Genomic DNA, 25,212 nt, shown 5'->3' with positions numbered 1-25,212 from the left:
CATGGCGAGCGCCCGGGGTCGTAATCAATCGTAAGCCTGAGAGAACACAGCGACCGGTCCCTCATTATGACACACTCCTAAGTCGACGTATATGCATGAGGAAACAAGAAGCTGCTCATCCATGCAACTTCTGTTACGGTAGCTTTTATTTGAGCAGTGTTTCACAACCTTTTTTGAGCTAAAGGGAGTCATATTTTATATTTGAAAAAACTCACAGCACAGCACCAGACAAAAAATGTCACAAAAAGTATTAACAGGGGTATCTTGACTTTCATGACCAAGCTGGTTTTACTCATATCAGTTTTAACTAGGGCTATCACTATCGAATATTTTTTAGAATCGATTCTCCTATTGATTATTGATCCAATAATCAAATTACAACCCCTCCTCCAATATTTTTTTAATATATATACATACATTTTATTCTCATTTATGAGGGATGGAATGCAGTTCTTAAATTGCATTTGTTGTTGCTGAGATTATGGTATATATTTGGTGTCCAGAATTTGAGACCTCAAAATGTTTATGCTACACGGTTAGCAATCGCGATTAGCATTAGCGCGCTAGCAATGACCATTTTAGGTAAAAAAAAAAAGAAAACGCTAACTACCATTCCGCTCACTCATACTTATCATGTAATAGGAACATTACACATCTAAGAGTCTTTAAAATCACTTACAGACGCTCCTTTGTCGTTTTTGGCAAAGTTCCATCATTGGCCCAACACTGCGTCCGTCTGCAATAAACGTCCGTGTAAAACATGGGTTCAGCGGCGCAAACATGGGTTCTGGGAGGAACTTTCTTCTTTGTTTTTTTTCTTTCTTTTTGGGGTGCAAGCCTCGAGGCAGAACATTTGTGTCAACCTGTTTTCAACAGTGAAGCATGGTGGTGGCAGCATCATGCTGTGGGGGTGTTTTTCAGCTGCAAGGATAGGGAGACTGGTTGCAATCGAAGGAAAGATGAATGCGACCAAGGTTCACCATCAAAAAAGACAAATAACCTACCGAAGAAGTGGCTTCAGAACAACTCCGTGACTGTTTTTGAATGGCCCAGCCAGAGCACTGACTTAAACCCAATTGAGCATCTCTGGAAAGACCTGAAAATGGCTGCCCACCCGTGTTCACCATCCAACCTGACAGAACTGGAGAGGATCTATTTTAGCTCAAAAGGGTGCTTCTACTAAATACTGAGCAAAGGGTCTGAATACTTTTGGCTGTGTGATATTTCACTTGTTCTTTTTTGATAAATCAGCAAAAATTTCAACAATTAAGTTTTTTTTCTGTCAACATGAAGTGCTCTGTGTATATTAATTTGGGGGGGGGGAATTAACATAAATGATTTTAGCAAATGGCTGAATATAAAAAAAAGTGAAAAATTTAAGAAGAGAAGAAGAATAAGAATCCCCTTTTATTGTCATGAACATGCATGCATGTACACGAAATTTGTTCTCTGCATTTAACCCATCACAGTGAACACAATACACATGTTAGTGGAACACACTGGTGCAGGGGGCAGCTGAAGCGCCCAGGGAGCATTTCAGGATATTCGTGTCTTGCCCAAGGACATTACAGCCGTTGAGTTCGGGGGATGTTGGCGGATGGTCCAGTTGGGGTCTTGAACCTAGGTCCCCCACGGTGGCAAGCGATGATCTGGGGTCTGGGGATAAGGGGGTCTGAATACTTTCCGTACCCACTGTATATAGTGTACTATATTTTTGCTATGTTGGGGCCGTGGCACGTGTCAATGTTTTTCCTCGCAAGGCTGTGATTAAATGTCAGTCATCTCACCGTGCTAAAGGTGGTCTGGAGGTGGTCTCCTCTATACTGTTACAATGTCACCTCCCGGTATGCAGCTCAGTGACAAACAGTCCCTTTCACAAAATGCTCCCAGTCTTCTGAGTTCCATTAGTTGGGAATTCCAGTGTTCCGGAGGGGAGGTTCCACAGCGTGTGAGGGGGGTTGGGGGGGTAAAGACAAATCTGATATTGTCGAGTAATATAGTTTAGTGTCTCGACTTTGGTATGCTTATTTTGCTTATTTCTTGGTTTTTATTTCATATATTTGACATGACCTGACAAATTTAAAACTTAGTTCGACTAGATGCAATTAAATTGATAATACTGAATTTATATGGATGAAATAAGAATAAGTATTTGCCCTTCCACGTATCTCCTTCATCTTTGCAGGATCTGGTCCAGAAGTTTCTGTCAAAGAAGAAAAGCAACATTACTGATACATTTCCTCCCCTCCCAAAAACAATATCAGCACTGAAGACCATCATAATCTCCTTTGAGGAGCAGCTCGGCATCGTAGCAGCTAAATTGCTTTTTTACTCTATCAGCGTGTGTGTGTGTGTGTGTGTGTGTGTGTGTGTGCTGCTTTGACCCAGGCTCAGGTAGTGGCAATCACTTTACTTTGCTATCTGACTGTTCCGCCGGACAGCTGCCAGCTCATCCCCCCCCCCCCCCCCCCCCCCGGCACCCCCCACCCAAAGAGCAAACCCAATTTTACCGACGAAGTGCCAATTTCGCTGTAGTTGAGCACACGTAAGATTATTGTTTGAGAGTGTAAAAATAAGTTTACCACTGTTAATATTTAGACAGAAAAACAACAAAACACTATTTTAACTTAAAGGACAAAACACTTTTTTGACATTCTTAATCGTCACACAAGTGTAAAAATACATTGCATCCAACATGCTACGCAATTGTATTGGGACACCTTGAAAGCTTACAATACTTCAAATAAATTTGCTTGAAAGTTTACTTTTTTAATTTTAATTTTTTTTAATTTTTAATTTTTTATTTTTTTTAAGAGCGTCCAGCACCGTTAAGGGCAAATGCAGAAAGCTCTCAGCATTAGACCCTTTTGAACAGGATTAAACAATTTCAAACTGGAGTCACCTTTTTATACCAAATTTGAGTCTGTAAATAATTATATTTTAAGCTATCATCATCAAAATACAGTAGATGGAAAATTAGGGTTATTGAAAATAAAATAAAAAACTATTCAATTAAATAATAAAAAACAAATATAATACTGTATGTATATAAACATGATAAAATAAACTAATATTGAATAACAATTACAAAGATACACTCATCAATAATTATAAAGAATACAACAAAACAAATAAAATAAAATCTGCTCACCAAAGCATACTTTAAATAACTAGATTACGACGCACATAATACACATCGAGATTCATTTTAATTACCCCATGAAACACGATTAAGCATAATTTGGTCCTATTAAGCACCTATGATTTAACATTATAATCAATAAATAATTATGTGCTTTAGTAATTTTTGTAAAACAGTACACTTGAAAACTCAGATAAAAATAATGACTAATGTTTAGCATTAACCAATAAATAACCTAATTCCTAAAATACGTAAAAATACAAAATACACAAATAATAAAAAAATACTAATACTGTACAATAATTGTAAAATAATAAAAGCGAGAATATGAATACAATTAAATTCTGTTCATCTTAAATAAAAACAATAGTATTCCCCCCACACACACGCACGCAAACATACGCATATATGCACACACACAGATACATTTTAACGACCCATAAAATACTAGTAAGAGTCCTTGTGTCCGCTGAAAGGCAGTAGATAAATCAAAGTTAGTGTGGACAGCACTCAACACATTTATGAGGCCACCGAGCATTATGCAGTACTTTAATGCCGACTCTTTTCAATTTCGCTCAGCTCTTACAGTATACTATTTAAAAACAGGAATGAACAACTTTAAAATATTAGAAATTTACCTTATACCCAAATTTGAGGAGTCAGAAATGAACCAAGTATTACATTTAAAAAGACAAAACGCAGTTTTCAAAGTGCTAGCAAAACTGTATGTAGCCACGTTTCAGTCCGTTTCAACCCCCCCCCCCCCCCCCCCCGCCCAAAAGAAAACATCACCTCACTCAACCTGGACAACAAAATATAAACCAGGAAGAAACCGGTTGGTCGCGCTCGCCTGGTTGCCTCCGAGTGCACCTCGTGGTTGGCAACGTTACAGGAAATGTTACCGGTTTGATGTTGTATTTATGGGAATGTACAGACAATTCAAAACATAAGAGGGGTGATCAATTTTCCCGACGACTCGGTGAGAATGGTGATGTGGCGCATGCAGTGCCTTTCCCAGCTCTCAGCCATGCAGCGGTCCGGACACACGCCACCATAATATATATTTATCTCTGATTTGAAGTAAACAGCTGTCCAATTCCTTCTTTTTAACTTTTGTTGCTGACCGGAGTTAAACAATCTGGCTAAGAAACTATTATTGTCTCCATTTGTGAGGGGCTGCGTGTCCCCCCTCATGCATCCTTGTGCAAGGTGGGCATGTGCAATTGATGACGGAGTATTCTTGTCCCGCCATGGCAAATTTTAAAATAATAATTAAAATTATATTAGAGGCATTAGATGGGGCCAGATAGGGATGATATTTCAAAAGATCATTTAATAATGTTCTACTGTCTAAACATAGAGTAGGTTTCAACATATATTAGTCTTTTTTTGAAAACTGCAAATTGTACCTTACATCACTAATTTTGAGTCAATAACTATAATTTGACATCTTAATTAGCAAATAACAACATGCTTTACAATTTTTTTTACTCCCTTTTCCAAGCACATTCAAAACCAGATGTACAGTATATGACTAATAATGATATTTTAGCTTTAAAAATATATTACTGATGTATTAATGTTTGCAGAAAAATACAGCGACTTAGGTAACTACCAGTGGTGTTGATTTAGGGCAGTTATGACGATATTTCTTACAGTGGGTGTTAAGAATGAAGATATCAGTGTGAACTCCAATTACAAATGGGATGTAATGACACACGAACGGATTTATTTATCTTTTTTTTGCCGTATTTAATAATGTCAATAGTGTGTACGGGACTGTAATTAGACCTATATTAAATGTGTTCTGACACTCATTAAAATAGTACTGTAGGTGTAAAGGAAACGTGGCAAGAGAGGATTTGACTTTAGCAGGTAAACAGCGCCCTCTGCTGTATGACAATACTCTACTGTCCTTATTGTCCCCATGACCCATCTATGACTGTTAAATACATTTTACAGAACTATTCCTTACATGTTTAAGAAAGTGTTGACTTTTAAGGACATATATTATTATGACAAGGTAATGAAAGGGCAGTTCATATGAATAGCGTGTGACTAAACCTTGGTCACAATAATCAACTTCCCATTATGAAATGTTTTCGAAACCAGATTCACATTTAAAGGGCACTTAAAAAAACACATTTTGTAACACCTAAAATGATTGTTGGTCATTCTGTTTCCACTTAACCTGCGGAACCTTTTGAAAAATTGGAATGATTACTGTACCTAATTCATGATTGTCTTTCATTATATTCAATTACGGTGTGATAATTTGACATTATTCTTATTATCTCAGAGTAGGCGGTGAGGTCCATTTTGACACACTTTAGTGATAAAGTTACACCACAAAAGAATAGCTGTAAAATGATACAATTCAAATAATAAAAAATAAATCATTAAACAAATTAACATGACAACTATATAATAATACATTGTAATGAAAATGAAAAACATACAATTTAAAAAAAATCTAAAATCAAATAATTACAAATTTAAGCAATGACGATTACAAATAAAATACAATAAAACCATATAAATGAAATTCACACACATATACACTTCTTTAATTATCTCATGAAATACAGTTAGGCGTCCTTGGGTCCCTTGAAAAGGCGCTACATAGATCAGTTATTATCACTTTTCTAATCACTGCATTATTATATAGAATTCCCATCTGACAGTACCGTATTTTCACGACCATAAGGTGCACTTAAAAGTCTTAAATTTTCTCCAAAATGGACCCCGGGACGCCTTATGTGTGCATCGAGTTCCAAAATCTGTAAACGTTCAAAGTGAAGTTGCGAGCGGCGTGGGAGCGACGGATGACAGATGGCGAACACAGCTTTACTAAGACGAGGCGGCAGCGCCGGGCGAGTTACGCCACCATATGTGAGTGCATTGTGGATGCCTGGGCTAAGGTATCTGCTTCGATTGTTGTCCGAGCTTTCGCGAAAGCCGGCATCATTGCTGAACAGCCCCTCCGGCAACGAGACTGACTCCGACAATGACGAGAGGGAACCCGGCGTGTTCGATGGAGAACTTGCCCCGCTGTTCATTTCGCATACAGATGATGAGGATTTTGATGGATTTGTGGATGAGGATTGATCGGAAAATAACGTGAGTACATTGTTAAATACTTCAATAAAGTACAACCGAACTCAGTTTCGCTCCCGCTGCCTTTTAAAAACATTGTCTTAGCGTGCATGCATGCTACCGTATGTTTTAAGCTAGCGTACGTTTCACCATGCCTGCGCCTTGTGTATGTGTTAAATACAGAAATAGACCCCGTAACTGAGACTGCGCCCTTTAATATGGTGCGCCTTATGGTCGTGAAAATACGGTATTAAAAAAAAAAAAGTGTTCACCTTCTTAAAGAGGGCTGCTCGTAGTCTATTGGCTTGTGACACAGCTCTCTTCTCCGCCTCCTGCTTCTTCTTTGCCACCTCTGGCAGCTTGTTGTACATACTACACACACACACACACACACACACACACAGATGAGGGAATACTCCTACACGGGGAGTTATCTGCTGCTAAACCGGTTTTATGCACAAGACTCCCTTTAGATCCCTTTACATGCCGCTGGCGGCGTGTTAGCAGATCCTGGCCAGTCAGATATTGTCACCTTAGAAAATGTTACAATGGCTGGCCAGCATCTGATTGGAGGGGAGTGGAGTGGGGGCACGTTGCTGATAAGCAACATAAAAAGGAGACGATAAGGCGCATGGAGGGCTGTTCATATCGCCTGTCAAGATGTCCAGACATCTAACATAGTGTCTCTCTCTGTGTATGGGTGCGTCTATGTGGATTTAAATAAGTCGTACAAGTCACACTGTATTTATATGTGCCGCAATTAGCGAAAATCCACGAGTAAAAGGTTCATAGATACCACAAGATATGATGCCCACGGTGTGACTGTCAGACAATTTATTTGCATTTCCATTATTTCGTATGGGAAATTGCTTCATAATACAAACCAAATGGAGATTGAATAGCTGTAAAAGCGTTAAGTACTGTCAGCGACATCATCGCGTGACGTTTGGGAATAGAACTCACCTTCTGGACCTCTGCAGCATCTCTCTGCCTGATATTGACCTCGCTCTTGGCTTGAAAAGGTTATCTAGGACACACACACACACACACACACACACACATGAATTGCAAATAGGAATTAATAATGTATGTAAATTACTATAGAATATGCAAATGAACACTGCAATAGGGCAGTACATTATAGCTCCGTTCAAGCGCATCAGACTAGATCAAGAAGTCCTTGAATAGTTTTTTTTATTTGTTTGTTAAAAAAAAAAAAAATAATCTGGAGAAAAAAAGCTTTTCGGGAGAGAAATATACCTTTTCCTCACGTTTTTCGAAAAAATAACACGGTTTATGTTCAAGAAAAAGCTGTATGTTTATTTATCTACATTGTTTAAAGAAAATAGTGATAATAATCCAACAAAGTCGAATTTTATCTTCAATCTTATCTTCTGTTTTTTATTACCCTTTTTCTCCCCAAAAATTGTTTTCTTAAAACAAAAGGTTTATGTTGTTCAAGCAAAAAAAAAAAAAAAAAATTTGACAAAAGAAATATTTATTTCTTTAATTTCATTTTTTTTATATTACTATAACTTCAAAAACATTTACATTAAAAAAATCAATTAATAATGGCTCTGAGCTCCCAATGTGTGAACAAAATGAAACAAAAATCTATTTAAGAGAAACAGGTAAAATAAATTATTGAAAAATGGGGAGGGGGAGTGGGGATTTAAAAAAAATATTTTTGAGAGGGTAAGTAAAAATAAACAACTGAGATAACGCAGTTGCCAAAGTGTGCACATCCACTTATAACTGGGCATGTGGCTGTTTTCAAAATGAACCCATCACATTCAAACTTACGTTCAATAGGAGTCAGCACAGACCTGCCACCCTTTAAAGGCCTCAGAATAACCTCAAATCCATTTCAGATGTTCTAGTAGGCTTTTCTTGACATTTTTATTTGTATATCACAAAAACCTGGCATTTGTACAGCGGTGTGTAGACCTTTTATATATCCAATCTGTCTGTCTGTCTTTTAGTATAAATACACCTGAAAGCTTACATTAGGCTCTCATTTAGTGTACCTACTGTTAGCCTGTATTATTAGACCATGTTTGTATAGAGCTGCAATGCTCAAAACTGCCAGAAGAGAGCAAAGTTGGATAAATGCCAATTGCGGGAACCCATGCAATAATAAACTATCACTAAGTCTCCGACTCATTGGGCTTTGAAGTATAAATATACTATCTGCATATTTAACCGTAATAATGTCCCCTCCAGTGGCTCTTAACTGCTTTCTTAAAGAGTTTTCACAAGAGATCCCAAACCCTAATGTGTGTTATGTGTGCGTAACAAGTGTAACAAATGTGTCGTAAATGAACAATTAAATGCGGACCTGGATGTTCCGGATCAGTGCTCACCGCTAAGCGGATCCGGTGTGGTGCACCTCCTCCCTCGCACGCCTCCGTCTCGCACCGCGTTGGAGCTCTTCTTCATCCCCCTTCTCCTCTTCCTCGCCTGCTCCATCCTCCTCACTCGACCCTGAGACCGGCTGATGAAGTCTGGCCTGAAGAGCTCCAGAGCCTCCTGGGACAGGAAAGAAGGGGCGAGGGGAACAACCAGAGTGAGCCGCTCGCTTATTGGTGGGAAGAAGTTCAGCAGCTCCTTAACACTAATCCTGCAGGAAGATGGAGTTGGAAAAAAAAAAAAGGACTTTTGGCAGGGTTCAACCTGCTTGGAACATAATCTATTCCTTAACCGTGATAAATCCTCACCACGGCCTTGTAATAGTGAGCTGTTAACGTTATGCTCTGCTTTAGTGGGGATGAGAGCAAAGGGAGGAAATCACAATCCCTCCCTGGATTCAGAGAAAAAGAGCAAAAGCTATTAGAAATAATGATGGATTTTGATTATATTTTGTTACAACAACATTATTATTTTATTAATAGAAATATTCAGCGTTCGTTGGCTATTTTGCAGTTTCGGTCCCGACGGAAAAGGTGACAAGATAACGAACCATTGGAAAAACGAACGATTTTTCCACATTTCTGAGTAGAATTGATTTTATTTTTCTCTCATATATGTGATAATTACGTCCTCCATACCTGATTTGAGTACTTTTTTGTTGTTGTGAAATTCACAAACATACACAATGCACTAAATGGCAGTGATGCTCAAAGTGTGGGACGACTGATAGTATCTGTACAGGCCTCCTCTCGTGGTACTAAAAAAGAATCACTGCCCGAGTAGAGTTCAGTTTGATTTAACTTTGAAGTTGCAAGTATTTGCAGTCAATCTTTACGAGCGATTTGTTTTTACACCGATGGGCTTTTTAGAGTCTTCAATGAACCCACCGCGTTTTTTTTTTTTTGGGGGGGGGGGGGGGGGGGGGGGGGGAGTGTGGTTGCAAACCAGATTACCCGGAGAAACCCCACCAAAGCTTTGAGGAGAATATGCTAACAGTAACTCCACAAAAGAAAGCAGGAGCCCAGATTCAAATCCGGAACCTCAGAACTGTGAGTCAAGTGTGCAAAGCACTAGTGCACTGTGTTGCCAATATACTAACAAAAACCAAAATCATCCTACTTGGAGACTGAGGGATTTGGATGTGGCTTCCAGAGTGTTTGTCTTCAGGTAGAGATGACAGTAATCCATCTCTCGTTCTCTTGTCAACTGTGCAGGACATTTTCGTGGCACTTCTGTCCTAGCTTGAGTTCCTTTTGCTGAGGAGAAAAAGCACATTTGGTGAATGACGTTATTTAAAAAAAAAAAAAAATGGGAAGACATCTTTGACATTACGGCCCCGCATCGGAACATGAGCGCTCACGGTTAATACTTTCGGCGTGCTTTTGAGGTCCATGGGAACTTTATGATGCGTGTAAACGGGAAGAAGACTAAGAAGAAGACACCTCAGAATGACCACCAGCCGCAGCCCATAAAGTGAAAAAGAGCCGTTGGCAACGTGAGTGTGGCCTATGAATAATGCAAAAGATGACAGTGCATCTATCCCGCTCCTGTAATCTCCTTCCTCCTGCTTTTATGGAACATCTCAGCTCAATTCCCTTCCAGGACCGAGCCACCGAAGGCTGCCACGTTGTTTTCTGAGTCGTTTTTCAGCAAATAGTCCTGCTGTAAAATGCAGACAGACACATTTGGAAGCGTCAACGCGGGAGAACCGTGGCTATAAATAATGACACAGACGGTGGCTTGGTGACATGAACTGTCACATGCGTTCGTGGCAAACTCATGTCCACACAGCCTCTTCTCACAAGATCATCTGGAGGTTTTCTTTGAAAGACTCTGTAACATTGTGGAGATATTGCATTTTCACCATTTCGGTTTTCAGGTTTTTTGGGGGGCGTGGCTAAAACTCACCCAATATATAAGAACTTGACCACCTTCGTTTACAACAGTGGTTATCAGGCGCAATTGTGACATCTAGTTAGCTAGCTAGCTTTGTCTACACTCCAAAAAAATGCATCTTCTCTTTTGATACTCAGCTGGCGTTGCCACTTTAGAGCGCCTCGTTGCCCGCACGTCACATAAATAAAGACGTACGAGCGAGGAGGGGGGGAATTATTTGTTTTTAAGTCAGACTTGACAGCCAGCTTTGGGCTGGCGTGGCTATTTTAGAGCGCCTTGTTGTCGGCTGTGAGTTCACGCATGTCACAGAGAGAAGTTGGACGAACAAGGTAATAAAAACAGAAAACACCAAAGCCCCTGTGCCGTGGCCGCTTTGGAGCCAGCGGCGTGAAAAGCTCCGGTGCTGCCCGGGACGATGTGATACAATTGATCGTTTACAGCAAATCGTCGACTGGGGGTGAAACATTATCGATGCCCCCGAAAACGGATCGTCATTTTCCTTTTGTGCTACTTTCATTTGCGCATCGAAAACTAGAGATTGTCAAAAGGTATTCAAACCACTGCTACATTATACAACAGTGGAAACAGTTTGTGGGGTATGAAGCAAGAGAAAAATACATGAATGTGTTTTATTTTTGTTTTAAAGGGGATTTTGCCGGTGAACCTTGTGGGATTTATCTGGAAGATGGTGAAAGTGAAGCAGGATGAATGTGGTGTATGTTTGTAAGAGAGAGAGAGAGAGAGATGAGAAATCCAAATGTGAAAGGCAGAGTTTAGGGAAATGGGAAAGAATTTCCACCTCTTTTATGGCGACATCCAAATGTTCAATCCCTGCGACACTTTGGAAATGTGATCTTATCGACAATAACTGGTGAAAAAAAGCGCATATACAAATCCATTAATGTGGCTGATTTAAGATTTCCACCGTTTGGCCGCGGTGATGAAATTCAAGAACTGGTCTGATTTTGAAAGTGTGATGGAAATGGTCGGAAACCTCTCATCTATTGTGCATTCTGCTGCCGCTTGTAGGACCTGGCCCGCCGAACGGCATTAACCTTGCTGCGGCGGCCTCGTTGGTAACCAGTTGTGGGGGACTCAAGTCACATGTTAAATCACAATTTCAAAAGCGCTAAAACTTTCCGCCTGCAGTATGAGCTGTTTTTTGGGGCGTGGGGAGTTGTCAGCGCAGGCACAGTGACACAATATCTGCTAGTAAGACATCCACATGTTACTAGTCGAGGCAAAACTGCGCACTAGTTGACAACTGTGTGCCCCGAGCAGGGACATTATACAATTCTGCTAGTTAACATCTTCCCTACTAGGACTAGTAGCGTGCCGATGTCAACAAGTGCTCAGTTTTGCCTTGTAGTTCCCTCGCTATATTACAGTTTAACCTATTACTGATTCAGCGCATAGATGAAATTAAATACATTAATCAAACATCCTCACAGGCCCATATTGTTATATAATCCCTAAAAACTGAAACATTGGGGATTTCGTCCTGATATTTTCAGAGGTTGAAGCGGGCATTTGTAGAGCTGTCCACATACATGTTGGTAACAATTGGTTGCAGTTTTGTGACATTTAGCAATTTTTTTTACAATAAGCGAGGAACTGTGTCGACACGGGGATGATTTTTCTTATTTTTTTAAATGACATCAACGCATGCACGCTACTTCGCAGAATTCGGCTATTAAACGAGGAATTACTGTAGTTGTCCTGCTAGTGTACCAAAGTTGTCCTACTAATGTGTAGAAATGTCGTAGTTTAGTCGAAGGCAATAGTGCAAAGTCGTTCTTCTTGTAGGCTGAATTGTCTTACTCGGACAAAGTGTGTACTAGTACATGGATCTAAAATCAAGGATAACGAATAAATGCTTAAAACAGCTTTCCATAAAACTGTTTGACTTCACTAATGACTTGCTTTTCACTCAAGTAATGACTTTGTTGAAATTTGAATCGAATTGACTTGTTTGATTGTTGCCACAGTAACATTTTTCAAACGTGAAGGTTAAGACTTGAGACTTACATGCCGCTTTTCCACGCTGACCCCACCTCTTGCCATCTTGGTGTTGGTGACCCCAACTCTCGCCACCATCGTGCTGTTCGCCGCCCAACACGGTCGCCTTGGGGCCTCTGGATCCTTCTTTTGTGGTCGACGCGCACAAAAGAGAGAGACGAACAAACAAGGTGGACTTGTACCGAACGTTTTGCGCCGCTCCTCTCCAGTCTGGTGCCGCCAGGGATGCTGAAAATAGCTTGTCCAGAAACACAATGGAGCTCGTGCACCTCGGCGGCACCTCTCTGCGAATGCAGGTCCGGTAGGAGGGCGGCGGAGACGTCTGAATGATTGAGACATCTATCACAAAGCGTGACTTGACATCCCCTTCCGCAATCTGAACCGTCCTATTCCCCGGACCGCTCAGCGTCAATCCATCAGCTGCTGAGTGGGCTTGTCTGCCCTCGTTAGGCCTCATCATTGCAGAATCCCGTTGGCAAACTTCCTGTCGGCCGTTGCAGACTCTCATGGCCTGAGTGATTCCAGCTCTGGAAGAGTCTGTAGCGTACTGGACTGCATTAGATCCCAAAGCAGAACCCAAAAAGCAGTCAATTCATTCGCACAAACGGTAACAGAATGCACATTCATACAAGCATTGCTAGCGGCTACAACTCGCGTACGCCTAAGCACTCCACACAGAGAACTGCCAGACTTAAGACAGCATTCATGCTTAAATGTCCCTTTGCTCTTTCATCTCTAATGTTCCTTGGCGCCTTCATAAGATTCGTTAAAAAATAAAAAACGGGCCAAGCGATGACTCGTAACTTGAAAAGTTTGGAAGTTGGGACACTTGGAACTCAATCTAACACAGTATCTTAAATGTTGTACAAATTGCCTTGTATATAAAAAACAACAACATAAACACATAAAAGAAGTTGACTACTGGTAAAATAATAATTAAAAAGCACATACTCAACTTTGTGGGTGACAGATTTATATTTGGGAAGTGCAGAGGGAGGCCAGTAAACGGACGCTTAAAAGCTGCCTGCATTTAACTTTTGGGCATTCTTAGCTGTTTTTCAAGAGATACATTAACCACTATCAAAAAAGGGGAAAAACGATTTCAACTTAGGTGCTGAAGTAGTCAAGTACATATAAATCAATGTGCATTTTAAGTTTGGACATTTTTAACTGACATAGAAGAGTAAAAATAAATTAAATAATGTTGAAAAACAAACGCATTTTCAACATCAGGAGTAACACACTCCAATGTAGGAATTAAAGAGAGTTAAAGCTTGTCCCTTTGCTAGCATAAAAACTGAATGCGTTTTACTTTTTACACTTAACTCATTCTTAACATACAAGTCTATAGTATACTCGTATTTGGGTAGTTACCCCACATTAAAAACTGTCAAACTGCCTGTGTTTTCATTTTCTTAATTGAAACATTCTGGACTGTTATAGAAGTGTAAAACATTTGTGCACAAAATTTTTTTTTTTTTTTCAAATAAAATGCATTCTGGAAATGGAACCAGCATTTTAAAACTGTATGCATTTTACTTTTTGACATTCTTAACTGTCAAACTAGTGTTAAAAGAAATTGTGAAGAGTAAAAACAATAAATTGGGCACTCACCCTTTAGCTTTGATGACACGGGCAGGACACGTGGTGCAACGGGAGGTTACTGAAGCAAACTTTTTTATGTTACTCTATTTTATGTTATTCTTCTTCTCTATTAATCACTTATTGTTGCTGTAGGCATACTGTACTGAGCAGCCAGGACAGAGACCATTTCTGTTTGTTTTCCTCTTTGCCATTGCTGGTACTCTTCTGTGGTGGTAAAACAGACAAAAAAAATACAAATAAAAAAATAAAACAGTAACAGATTTAAAGTATGTAATACACATCGTATTATTTAAGAGGCAGCGTCATCATCCTTTACACTTGCTTTGTTGCGCGCCACATCGTTGCCATGACAACTTGATGTGAACTATACCAGTGTACAAATTTGACAGCGGCAAGAAAAAACCCCACACTCGACTCTGACTCCAGCTGTGAGGAGTCAAACCTTACATTGCGCATTTGATTTATGTCAGCGCGAGCTGTTTTTAACAACACACGGATGCCTCACTTTTTCGACTGTGTTTGAAGGGCTTCTGATATTCTTCCTCTTTTGAACTTAAAACATTTTATTTTATTTTTTTTGCACTGATTTCTGCTGGCTCTCCAAAACTCAAAGGAATTTAGAGGGGATCAATCCAATTCTTGTTGTGTTCATTTCAGCCAATACACATTCACATTCAAATCTATGGATAATTTGGAGCTATTGAGAGAACTAAAGTGGGCTAACTCAACGTTTGTCATTTAGTTAAGTCCAGAAATGAATGGAGAAAAGGCCTAGCTTTATCATAGGTGGATATTCCGCCATAGTTTCAGCAAAGCTCCTGAAGCCCGAGGTAACAGGTCAGCATGAGGCTGCGGGGGACCTCGCTGGTCACGGCTTCTGTCTATGATTGGTTGTTTTGCCTGGGGCACGTTGTTTCTAAAAAAATAATCCACAGAGGGATGATTTTTTTCTTTCACAGATTATTTTACTCATGTAATGCTTTAGAAATATGACGCTAAATTATTTTTTTTAAAAATTGCAAACTCTCCTTTTAATCGCAGCCATAACACTTGAAATTACAATCCTGCAAAATGACAAACATGCAGTTAGCCCCGTCTCCTTCTCAGGTCCTCAATTTAAAGTCTTCAATTAACCCAACATGCACGTTTTCAGAATGTGGGCAGAGAAAAAACCCAAACAAGCAGAGGAGAACATTCAAACTCCACAGAGCCGAGATTCGAACCCAGAAACTCTTGGCTATGAGGCCCACATGCTAACCGCTTTTCAATGTACCACCCCCAAATCCCTTTATCACCCAAATAACATAATAAAGGACATTCATCCATCCACTTTCTATAGCGTTTGTTATTTTTGCATTTGTACAACAGTCAAAACACTTAAAACGTCACCTGTAACCTAATAAAGCTTTTACGATGGTAACAGATTTATTTCTATTGCCATTATTTCCTATGGGCATCTGTACAGCGGTGTGTCTTGAAGGTACAATACCTTTAGGGGAAGTGCAGCGGAGAAAAGAGAACTCAATAACTTTACAGGTCACGTGACCTTAGGGGGAAATCAGGGAGGGAGATGTTTACCTCATTGACGTGAGCTGTCGATAGGCTTCCAGTTGTAGAAACCCACCTCGTTTCTTCTATTCCTGGTGAGAGCACACAATACGAGAGAATGCGGCGGGCTTCCAGAGCGAAAACAATCACACTCACCGGTTCATCACATGTGAAAATAGCACTTCATTATCACATTCGCCACTCCATGCTTTTATCCCCATCCTGGAGCTATGTTCTATCCTTCCTTCTGGCATGCAGACCTGATGCAAGATCATCTCTACTTTCAGCATATGATGACTCTCCTACATGTGCTTCCTTGCCTTGCACATTCCTGATTAGTCCCTAACACAGAACAATGGCCCACAGCGTGTTAAGGCACATTATAGCAGGGAGGCATAGGAGGGAGCTTATCTGTGTTTGCAGATGACATTGTGATCTGCAGTGAAAGCAGGGAGCAGGCGGAGGAACAGTTGGAAAGATGGAGGCATGCACTGGAAAGCAGCGGAATGAAGATGAGCCGAAGTAAGACAGAATATATGGGCATGAATGAGAGGGGCGGTGGGGGGAGAGTGAGGCTACGGGAAAAAAAGATAGCAAGGGTGGAGGACTTTAGATACTTGGGGTCAACCGTCCAGAGCAATGGTGAGTGTGGTCAGGAAGTGAAGAAACGGGTCCAAGCAGGTTGGAACGGGTGGAGGAAGGTGTCAGCAGGTGTGTTATGTGACAGAAGAGTCTCTGCTAGGATGAAGGGCAAAGTTTATAAGACAGTGGTGAGGCCAGCCATGATGTACGGATTAGAGACAGGGGCACTGAAGAGACAACAGGAAGCAGAGCTGGAGGGGGCGGAAATGAAGATGTTGAAGTTCAAAGTTTTGGAGACAAAGTTAGAAAGCAGCAGACTTCGATGGTTTGGACACGTCCAAAATTATTTTCCCCTGCCTTGTCGGAAATTGATTAAATTCAAAATAAGTCATTTTAAATACAGTAAAAAAAGAAATTCGATTTAAATTTAATTCATGAAAATTACAATAAAAGACTAAAAATAATATTGATATAAATGACAAATTACAAACAAAATCATACCAAACCAAATTAAAATTAAAATTAAAACATCCCAATCAAATCAAATTCAAAATTCAAAATAACAACGGCACAATAAAATAACACAGATTTAAATTCAATATAACACAATAACAATAAAATAACAGAACGTCAAAAACAGCAAAAAGTTAAATTGTCTAAATTAAATGAAATATAACAAAATGACAGTAAATCATGCAAGATTAATAATTAAAAAAACCAAAACAACAAAATTACAATAAAAATAATCGAAATAAATACATTCAAAATGACCAAATGACAAAAAGGCCAAAGTCAAGTGTAATATTAAAAACATTGTTTTGGCGCCAAGGAACTATGTTGGCGTTAGAGCAGGAGCTTCATTTAGTGAGGCCATAGCCTTTTCTATTAGAAGGAAGTATCTTGCCACCATCTTGTGGCATCTACAGTGTAAGCAATTACAAAGCATTTTGGGCAGGCATAAATATACTACATAATACTCACAGATTTTTGCCGTTTGCGGCAGGGCTCGGTCCCTATCTCCCACAAATAGTGTGGGTTAACTGCACTATATTTTGCATGCCGTATTTGATTTTAAACGTCGACTGACAACACTTTAAATGCACTGCAGTCTATGGACTGTGCAGCCATCTTACCTTATCGAGTGTCAAGATGCCAGCTGTTGTTCATCTCTTCGGAGAAGGGTTACGCGATCCATCATTGGACAGTGTTGAAGCCAAGTACCCCCAATCAAGATAACAGAATGAATGATATCGGGTTATCAGATGGTCCACAAGGTCGTCTGTTGAAACTGGGGAAAAAAGAGGAAAGCTACTCTCTTTGGATGTGAAACACAAATCGTAAAATGTGAAACTTTGAGACATCTTCTGATAGACATCCCACATTGAATCTTAATAAACCCTTGACCCAAAGTTTAGGTTGAGCTAGTTTGATTTTTTCTGTTGATACTTGAAGAGTTAAGACCTGCTGAAAGGCACCACCGTAGAAGGCTCGCGTAGCACAGCGGGCAATTGACTCTCAGGTTGCCGGGCTTGCATGAGAGCTTCAGGTTGCACACTTGAATATTAATGAATTACCTGAAGAAGGAAATGCAAAGATGTAAAGTAGGTATTTATGTAGAGGCTTGGTGATGCATCTTTTAAAAAAAGTATTGGGCAATCTATGGTTTGTAAGGTTTTTTCCAAGACCTTTTTCAAATGCTGGATGCATTTCAACACCCGAGTTACTAAAAAGCTCCAGAAATTATTTCCCGGTCGGCTAAAGCTACAATTTACTAAATTACATTTTTGCTACTATTAAACCTGCTATTTATCAGAAAGTTAAGATCATTTTCCACTAGTGACCAGATGTGCTCGTGTACCGGGATCCGTGCACTTTTTAATTCCAGGCAGGACACCTCATGTGTTTTATAATAAGAAAGCGTTTTAATATCGTACATTCTAAAAACATACATAATTAGAGCGAATGTAAAGAATTAAACAGTTTTCGCCACAATTTTTGCTTCAATTCAATGGACATTGTGCTGCTCACGGTGTGTGCGCCTTGGCAACCAGCATTAAACTTGCTATATATCAGCATGTTAAGCTGTTTTTCCATTTGTGACGAGTGACTGTTTTGCTACAACAACATGGTAGTAAGTTGCGGTAGTGCGGTAGCACTAAATTCTGATTCCGACTCAGAAATCTTTATTATATCACATGCAGACATTTCTGGCTACTTTCTTTCTAAACTGGGTGAAGACGCTTTTTCTCCCACTCACTGGAAGTCAGTAAAGTCAATGAAGAATCTTCCTAGTAGTCTTGATTAGCCTTAGTGTTTAAATGTGACTTTGTCTCACCGAGCAACTGCGGAATTGCTCACGGCGCCCCGTATTGTGCTGCTGGAATCCCGCACCACTTGACAAACCATCTGTGGTTGGATTGATGATCTTGGGCCAACAAATAACGAGCGTCAGCGGGGGGAGAAAACTGGAATGGACACAATGTTGTGGCCCGCTGGCCCCCTGGTTAAATACTGATTAGGACCATTGTGTCACGCCGCCACTGGAAGGCTCATTAGCGCAATAGATACCTACCGTTAGTGTCAAGCTGCACTACGTTGTGCTGCGATGTAACCACAAAATGTGTCAGGAATCCAGCAGAAGACACTCTTTAAGAAAAACAAATAGTCTTTTCTCATAAAGTTGGCATCACGTTTATTTCTTTCTGGTGTGCGTGACTCGGCCACCAGGTGGCTTTATAATACAGTCATGCAGACGCAAATAAAGAAGTTTCACCACGACTGTGAGTTCAATGCTCTCGCTCAAGAATATAAGCCTGTGATTATTGTTATATTGAATGCCTACGTGTTGTTTCACCATTTGTGTTCAAACATCCGTTGTTGAAAGCATGACAACACCGCCACATTGATGCTATTCGTGAGCCCGTCTCTGGCACTTTGCCTTGTGTGTTAGCATTGAGCTAAGCGGACATTTTATAGGGCAAAGTTATGTGGTTGTTTTAACTATACTACACTAATCCCTCGCTTATCACGCGGTTTAGGTTCCGGACCACATCGCAATAGGTGAAGTCCACGAAGTTACAGCCACATTCCAGTGTTCTTTGGATTATTTATAATTATTTTAAAGATGTACAAACCTCGCCAAACTCTTATTACTTTTCGCCACATTCCTATTAACCTCTACCATACTCTTATTAATAATTTCGAAACTCGTAAACACCTTTTAAGTGATTAAATAACAGTAAAGCATAGAAGTACTGTACACTATGTATATTTTATTCATTGTAATATGTGTTTTAATGAATTTGTCTTTTGAAAAGAAATCTGCAGTCCCTTCAATCCGCAATAGGTGCACCGCGATATTGGGAACATTGTACACAATATGTAATTTTCTTTGTTTTATATTTAGTCTGACAGTATACTCCAACTGGGAGTGGCAATAAACAACCTGAAGCCTCTTTTGTGTGTCGTCATGGCAACTCTTGTCCTCATATCTGGGCCATTGACGGTGAGGGGGGCACGCTTTGAGGGCCTCGCAGGGGAGGGACTGTAACATATGCACACACACGTGCGCACACACACAGACACACACACAGGTATAATGCACACATGTGCATAAAGATTAAAAAGTAGCATACTACACTAATTAAAATTCATAATCTATTTATCAATAATTGGTGGAGCAACAGCGGCACGGTGGCCGATATTTAGACATTTAATATAATGTCTAATATACTAACAGTCGTATGTATATTCCTTATCCTTTGTGATGAGCTGAGACGTGTATACTGTACAGATGTCGCCAAACAATCGGAGGGCACATTAACACCTATGGACGATTACAGTCTCCAATTAACATACATTTGCATACATATGTTTACAGAAGGCGGCACGGTGGACGACTGGTAAGAGCGTCAGCCTCACAGTTCTGAGGACCCGGGTTCAATCCCCGGCCCCGCCTGTGTGGAGTTTGCATGTTCTCCCCGTGCCTGCGTGGGTTTTCTCCGGGCACTCCGGTTTCCTCCCACATCCCAAAAACATGCATAAATGGGAGACTCTAAATTGCCCGTAGGTGTGCATGTGAGTGCGAATGGTTGTCTGTTTGTATGTGCCCTGCGATTGGCTGGCAACCAGTTCAGGGTGTACCCCGCCTCCTGCCCGATGACAGCTGGGATAGGCTCCAGCACGCCCGCGACCCGAGTGAGGAGAAGCGGCTCAGAAAATGGATGGATGGATGGATGGATGTTCATAGAATGTGGGAGGAGCCATAGTACGCGCTGCCCGATGCAACCCAACCATTGCCAACCACTAGACCACTGGGCTACCACTCCTTCTCCTTTACAATAATAATAATAATAACAACACAAGTTGTTGTGATGTTCAATGCACACAGTCGCTCATTTTAAAAGTGCGGCTGGGCCAAGCATGACAGTTCCCTGGCTCGGTAGATGAGACGGGCGAGAAAGCGACACTCCTGGCAGCCAGTTCAACGAGGCGGCCATCTGCAGCCCACATGTCAGAAGAGAGCGGCGGCCAACGGCGAGGTACGAGGGGCCCAGGCAGCCACCTGATATCAATTAGAGACAGGCGGATTAAGCAAACGCTCATAAAAAAAAACAACAACAAAAAAAGACGAGTGGGCATATGTATGCTCGCTCATATAAAAAGAGATACACACATGTAGTGGAGTGTGTATAAGCTCATTATCTGCTCCGGTCGTATACATTCTGGATTTGCAGACTGCGAAGGACTCGGAGGGTACCGCATTTCCACGACCATAAGGCGCACCGCATTACAAGGCGCAGTCTCAGCTACGGGGTCTATTTCTGCATTTAACACACACATAAGGCGCACCGTATTATTGGGCGCAGGCATGGTCAAACATACGCTATCTTAAAACATACGGTAGCATGCATGCACGCTACAACAATGTTTTTAAAAAGGCAGCGGGAGCAAAACTGAGTTCAGTTGTACTTTATTGAAGTATTTAACAATGTACTCACGTTATTTTTTGATCAATCCTCATCCACAAATCCATCAAAGTCCTCATCTTCTGTATCCGAAATGAACAGCTGGGAAAGTTCTCCATCAAACACGCCAGGTTCCCTCTCGTCATTGTCGGAGTCAGTCTCGTTGCCGTGCGGCTCCTCAGAAATGATGAAGCTCGAACAACGGTGCAAGCGGACACGTTAGCCCGAGCATCCACAGTCCATTCGCAAATTGTGGCGTAACTCGCCCGGCGCTGCCTCCTCGTCTTAGTTTTAGTTTCAGTTTCAGTTTATTTTTGAAAGGGGACAATGCAATTTCATAAAACACATGAAGTACACATGGTTAAAAAAGCCAGAATTAGCCAGAAGGCTAGTTTTCATCTGCAGTCCCCTGGCCAAGATGTAAAAAAGCAGTAGAATACATCTACAAGACAATATAATGCAGGATACATCATCAAAGAGAGAATGAAACCATAATTTTTTTGATCGTCACAAAAAAACCAAACATAACATACTTGTCTTTTTAGTGTTGGCAGCTATAGGTGTTAACTAGCCACATTTTCAGTTTTTTTTGTGAAGGCCTTGTATGTCGTAAGCAGTTTAACCTCCTCGGGTACTGAGTTCCACTCACCAGCGCTCCCTTACTGAAAGTGCTCCTGCGCAGAGGAACGAGACAGTCACCTCTGACAGAGCCTCGAGTGACACGCTCGGAGCTGTTTCTTTGGCTGATGAACTCAGCCAGAGGAGCTGGGGCCAAATCATGCAGTACTTTTGTAGATCAAATTTAAATCTGCAAATATGTGAAGACTGTCCCAGTTTAAAGGACTGTATTTTTTTAAAATTGCACAGTGATGATAGTGCCTTGTTTTTTTTATCCATCACTTTAATTACTTGTTTGTACAAAACCTCCAATGGTTTTTTTGCATTCTGACCAGCCTGGGACCAACTGGTTAAGCAATAGTTAAAGTGACGAAGAATCATTGAATGCAAGTAAATTTTTGCAGCTTCAGTTGACATTTCATTTCGAATTGCACGAAAATTTGCGAGGTTTAATTTGATATTTTGACACAATTTGTCAATATGGGCGTTAAAGGAAAGCTGCGAATCTATTATTAACCCAAGATATTTGTATTGGCTGACAATTTGCATTTTTTTCTCTATTAACAAGTATGTCGGGGTCAGGTGATACTCTATTTGTTTTAGTGAAATACATGCCTACAGTTTTAGAGACGTTTAGCTGTAGACAGCACTCCTGCAACCAAGTTGTGACACAGGACATTGTATTAGTGAGTTTAGCAGCAACAGTATCTTTGGAGCGACCATGAACAAAGAAAACTGTGTCGTCTGCATACATTACGCACTCTGCTTCAGAGCAAACAGTGGGCAAATCGTTGATATAAAGACTAAATAAAAGGGGGCCCAATATTGATCCCTGAGGGACTCCAGAGGTTAGCCTAAGAGGCTCTGATCTGCAGTTGTTAACTGATACAGATTGTGTTCGGTCATGCAGATATGATTCCATCCAGCTCACAGCTTTGCGAGAGAAGTTCAATTTTGAGAGCTTGGTAAGAAGAACAGAGTGATTTACTGTATCGTAAAGTTCGCCATCTGTCTTCTTCACTTTTTTTAGATGAAGTCATAATTTATGAGAATAGATATTTTTAAAAAATGTATATTTGAGACAGTTATACATTTCCATTTTAAAGTAATAACTTTATGAGGACAATTTTGTATATTTTTAAGGAAAAAGCAATATATTTTCAATACAAAAAGTTGTATATATTCATAATTATAGTCATGATTTTAATAAAATAAAGTGGCATATTTTCGAGAAAAAGTAAAACTTCCAGATTAAAACTGCAACTTTATTTATAATGAAATGAAATACTACACTCAATAGTTTATCAACATCAGATTAGTATTTATGAAGGAGAATCAAGGTTACTAATAACTTTTGTTCACTTCCCCTCATAAAATTAATTAATATGGAAAATAAACTACTTTTAAACAACTATTTTATTGAAAATATATATTTTGTATAAGATTATGAGTCTAATCTCAAAATAGATGGCTTTTTAACTGAAACAAACAGTATATTACTTTGTTCCTTAGACAATTTTTTTCTTGAAAATATATGACTTTGTTCTCATAAAACAATAACTTTAATTTTTAAAAAATTAACTACCTTTCCTCAAATATATCTGCCTTGTAAGATTAATATTTTCATCTAAAAATATACAACTTCAATCTTGAACATATTAAAGGTTAGGGTTGGTTTCCCATCACACAAACATTACTTTTCAATTAAATAAAAGTCTGAAAATACCTTTTAGTTGTTGTCCATATACACCAACGCAATGTGATAGTGTCGTATACAAGAGCAATATGAAACGTTTTGCCTTTACAAAGAGAATAATACCCAGTTTTGATTGACAGAAAGGTATGAATGTGGATATTGCTGTGGTGCTTCGGTATAAAACTGCAACTGTATCATGCTGGGAGCTGTTTCTAGTTACCTCATTTAGCTACTATTACCTCTGCATAGTACAACACCAATTAACATGAACCAGGCAGTAAACAACTCTCATTACACAGTGCAGGTGGACGCATTGTTTGTTTTGCACACGGTGAAACAATGTGGCTTACACTGCACACATCAAAACAGACACACTCATTTCATCTCAAGGTTACTTTCCCAATGCGTGCAGACTGAATGACGGGCGGCGTGTCGGAACCGCCGTACGTCTCATTTGTTCTGGAATTAAAGGCGGAAAGGCAGCGTACAGACAATGTGCCTCCTTCCGCTACTTGTGTGGGCAAAATGATTGTTTACTGCCTGCTGTCAACACACGCCACGCACTGGACCCAGGCGAAGCCAACGTCCTCTAGAAACGTATTTATGCAATCACGCTCCCTGTTGTCATCCCTGAAATGGATGCAATTACAAGTTATAGTAGATGTTTTCTAGTAAAGTTATTTTGATCGTTTAACATCTATAAATGGCCTAGTTTCTGTTCCTCTTGTTGAAATACTCAGGGATTATTACCTGTATATACACTGGTACCCTGATTTACGATTTTAATTTGTTCTGTGACAAAGCATGTAACTCAATTTACTCGTTTAGTAGATCAAATCAATTTTCACCCATTCAAATGAATTGAAACGCCACTAACCCATTCTGCCCCCACCCCCAAAATCACTGTATTATAAAACATAACAAGGAAAATGTGAATGTTTAATAAAGTTGAAAGTGGCCTACCTCAGGAGCTCAGACTTCAGCTCAGGATGGCCGTCTACCACACGGTTACTTCAGTGTTAGCATCTCTTCCGTGCTCCTTAAGAGTGTTTTCATTTTGTATTTGTGTGCTTGACTTTCGTCCCGTTCAATAAACGCCTGAAAGTGCGTCGGCGACGTTACTGTATGAGATGCCGCTAGTCATATGGTCAATTTGATCAGTAGACACTACAGTTCGGGCATGGACATTCAAGAGTTAACTGCTGAGCCCATTTGAACTGTATTGCTCAGCAAAACAACAGTACAGTAGCACGTAAACCACACGTCAAACTCAAGGCCGGGTTGCCTTATACGGCCCTCCACAAACATTGTTTGGATCAGTTTGTTTTCATATCAACTGTGTCTACTCTGTTTTTTGCATGGGTTTGTTCTTTTCATTTTGCGCAAAGAATTCAACGAAAATTACCACTTTCTTTACTTTTTACAGATATTATCAAGATTTTTTTTCTCTCCCTACCTTCTTCTAAAGAAAACAACATTTTAGCAAGTTCGGCTTCAAACAGTTATGTAGTCATGCTCCTTAGCGTAGCATAGGCAGGAAGTCAGCTATTTAGTTTTCCATGTTTGGTCCCGTGACGTTCCGCATATAGCTGATTATAAAACTTTTTGGGTGGGCGGCAATTATTGTATCCCAT

The 25,212-nt window shown here is 40.1% G+C and overlaps 1 protein-coding gene across 1 annotated transcript; it reads right to left on the bottom strand.

The window, feature by feature from the left end:
• Positions 1-1,408: 1,408 nt before the first annotated feature.
• On the bottom strand, positions 1,409-13,070 carry LOC133410076 (uncharacterized). Its single transcript, XM_061690817.1, has 6 exons — positions 12,572-13,070; positions 9,767-9,903; positions 8,602-8,767; positions 7,202-7,265; positions 6,511-6,610; positions 1,409-2,203 (listed from the first exon to the last, which is right to left on the bottom strand). The coding sequence occupies exons 1-6, from the start codon at positions 13,068-13,070 to the stop codon at positions 2,174-2,176; spliced, it is 996 nt and encodes a 331-aa protein (XP_061546801.1). The 3' UTR covers positions 1,409-2,173.
• Between the last annotated feature and the right edge of the window lie 12,142 nt (positions 13,071-25,212).

The sequence above is a fragment of the Phycodurus eques genome, chromosome 11 (genome assembly GCF_024500275.1).
Source record: "Phycodurus eques isolate BA_2022a chromosome 11, UOR_Pequ_1.1, whole genome shotgun sequence".
In the NCBI taxonomy this organism is placed as follows: Eukaryota; Metazoa; Chordata; class Actinopteri; order Syngnathiformes; family Syngnathidae; genus Phycodurus; species Phycodurus eques.
The sequence above is the reverse complement of the archived record's forward strand: the minus strand, read 5'-3'. Positions and strand labels throughout refer to the sequence as shown.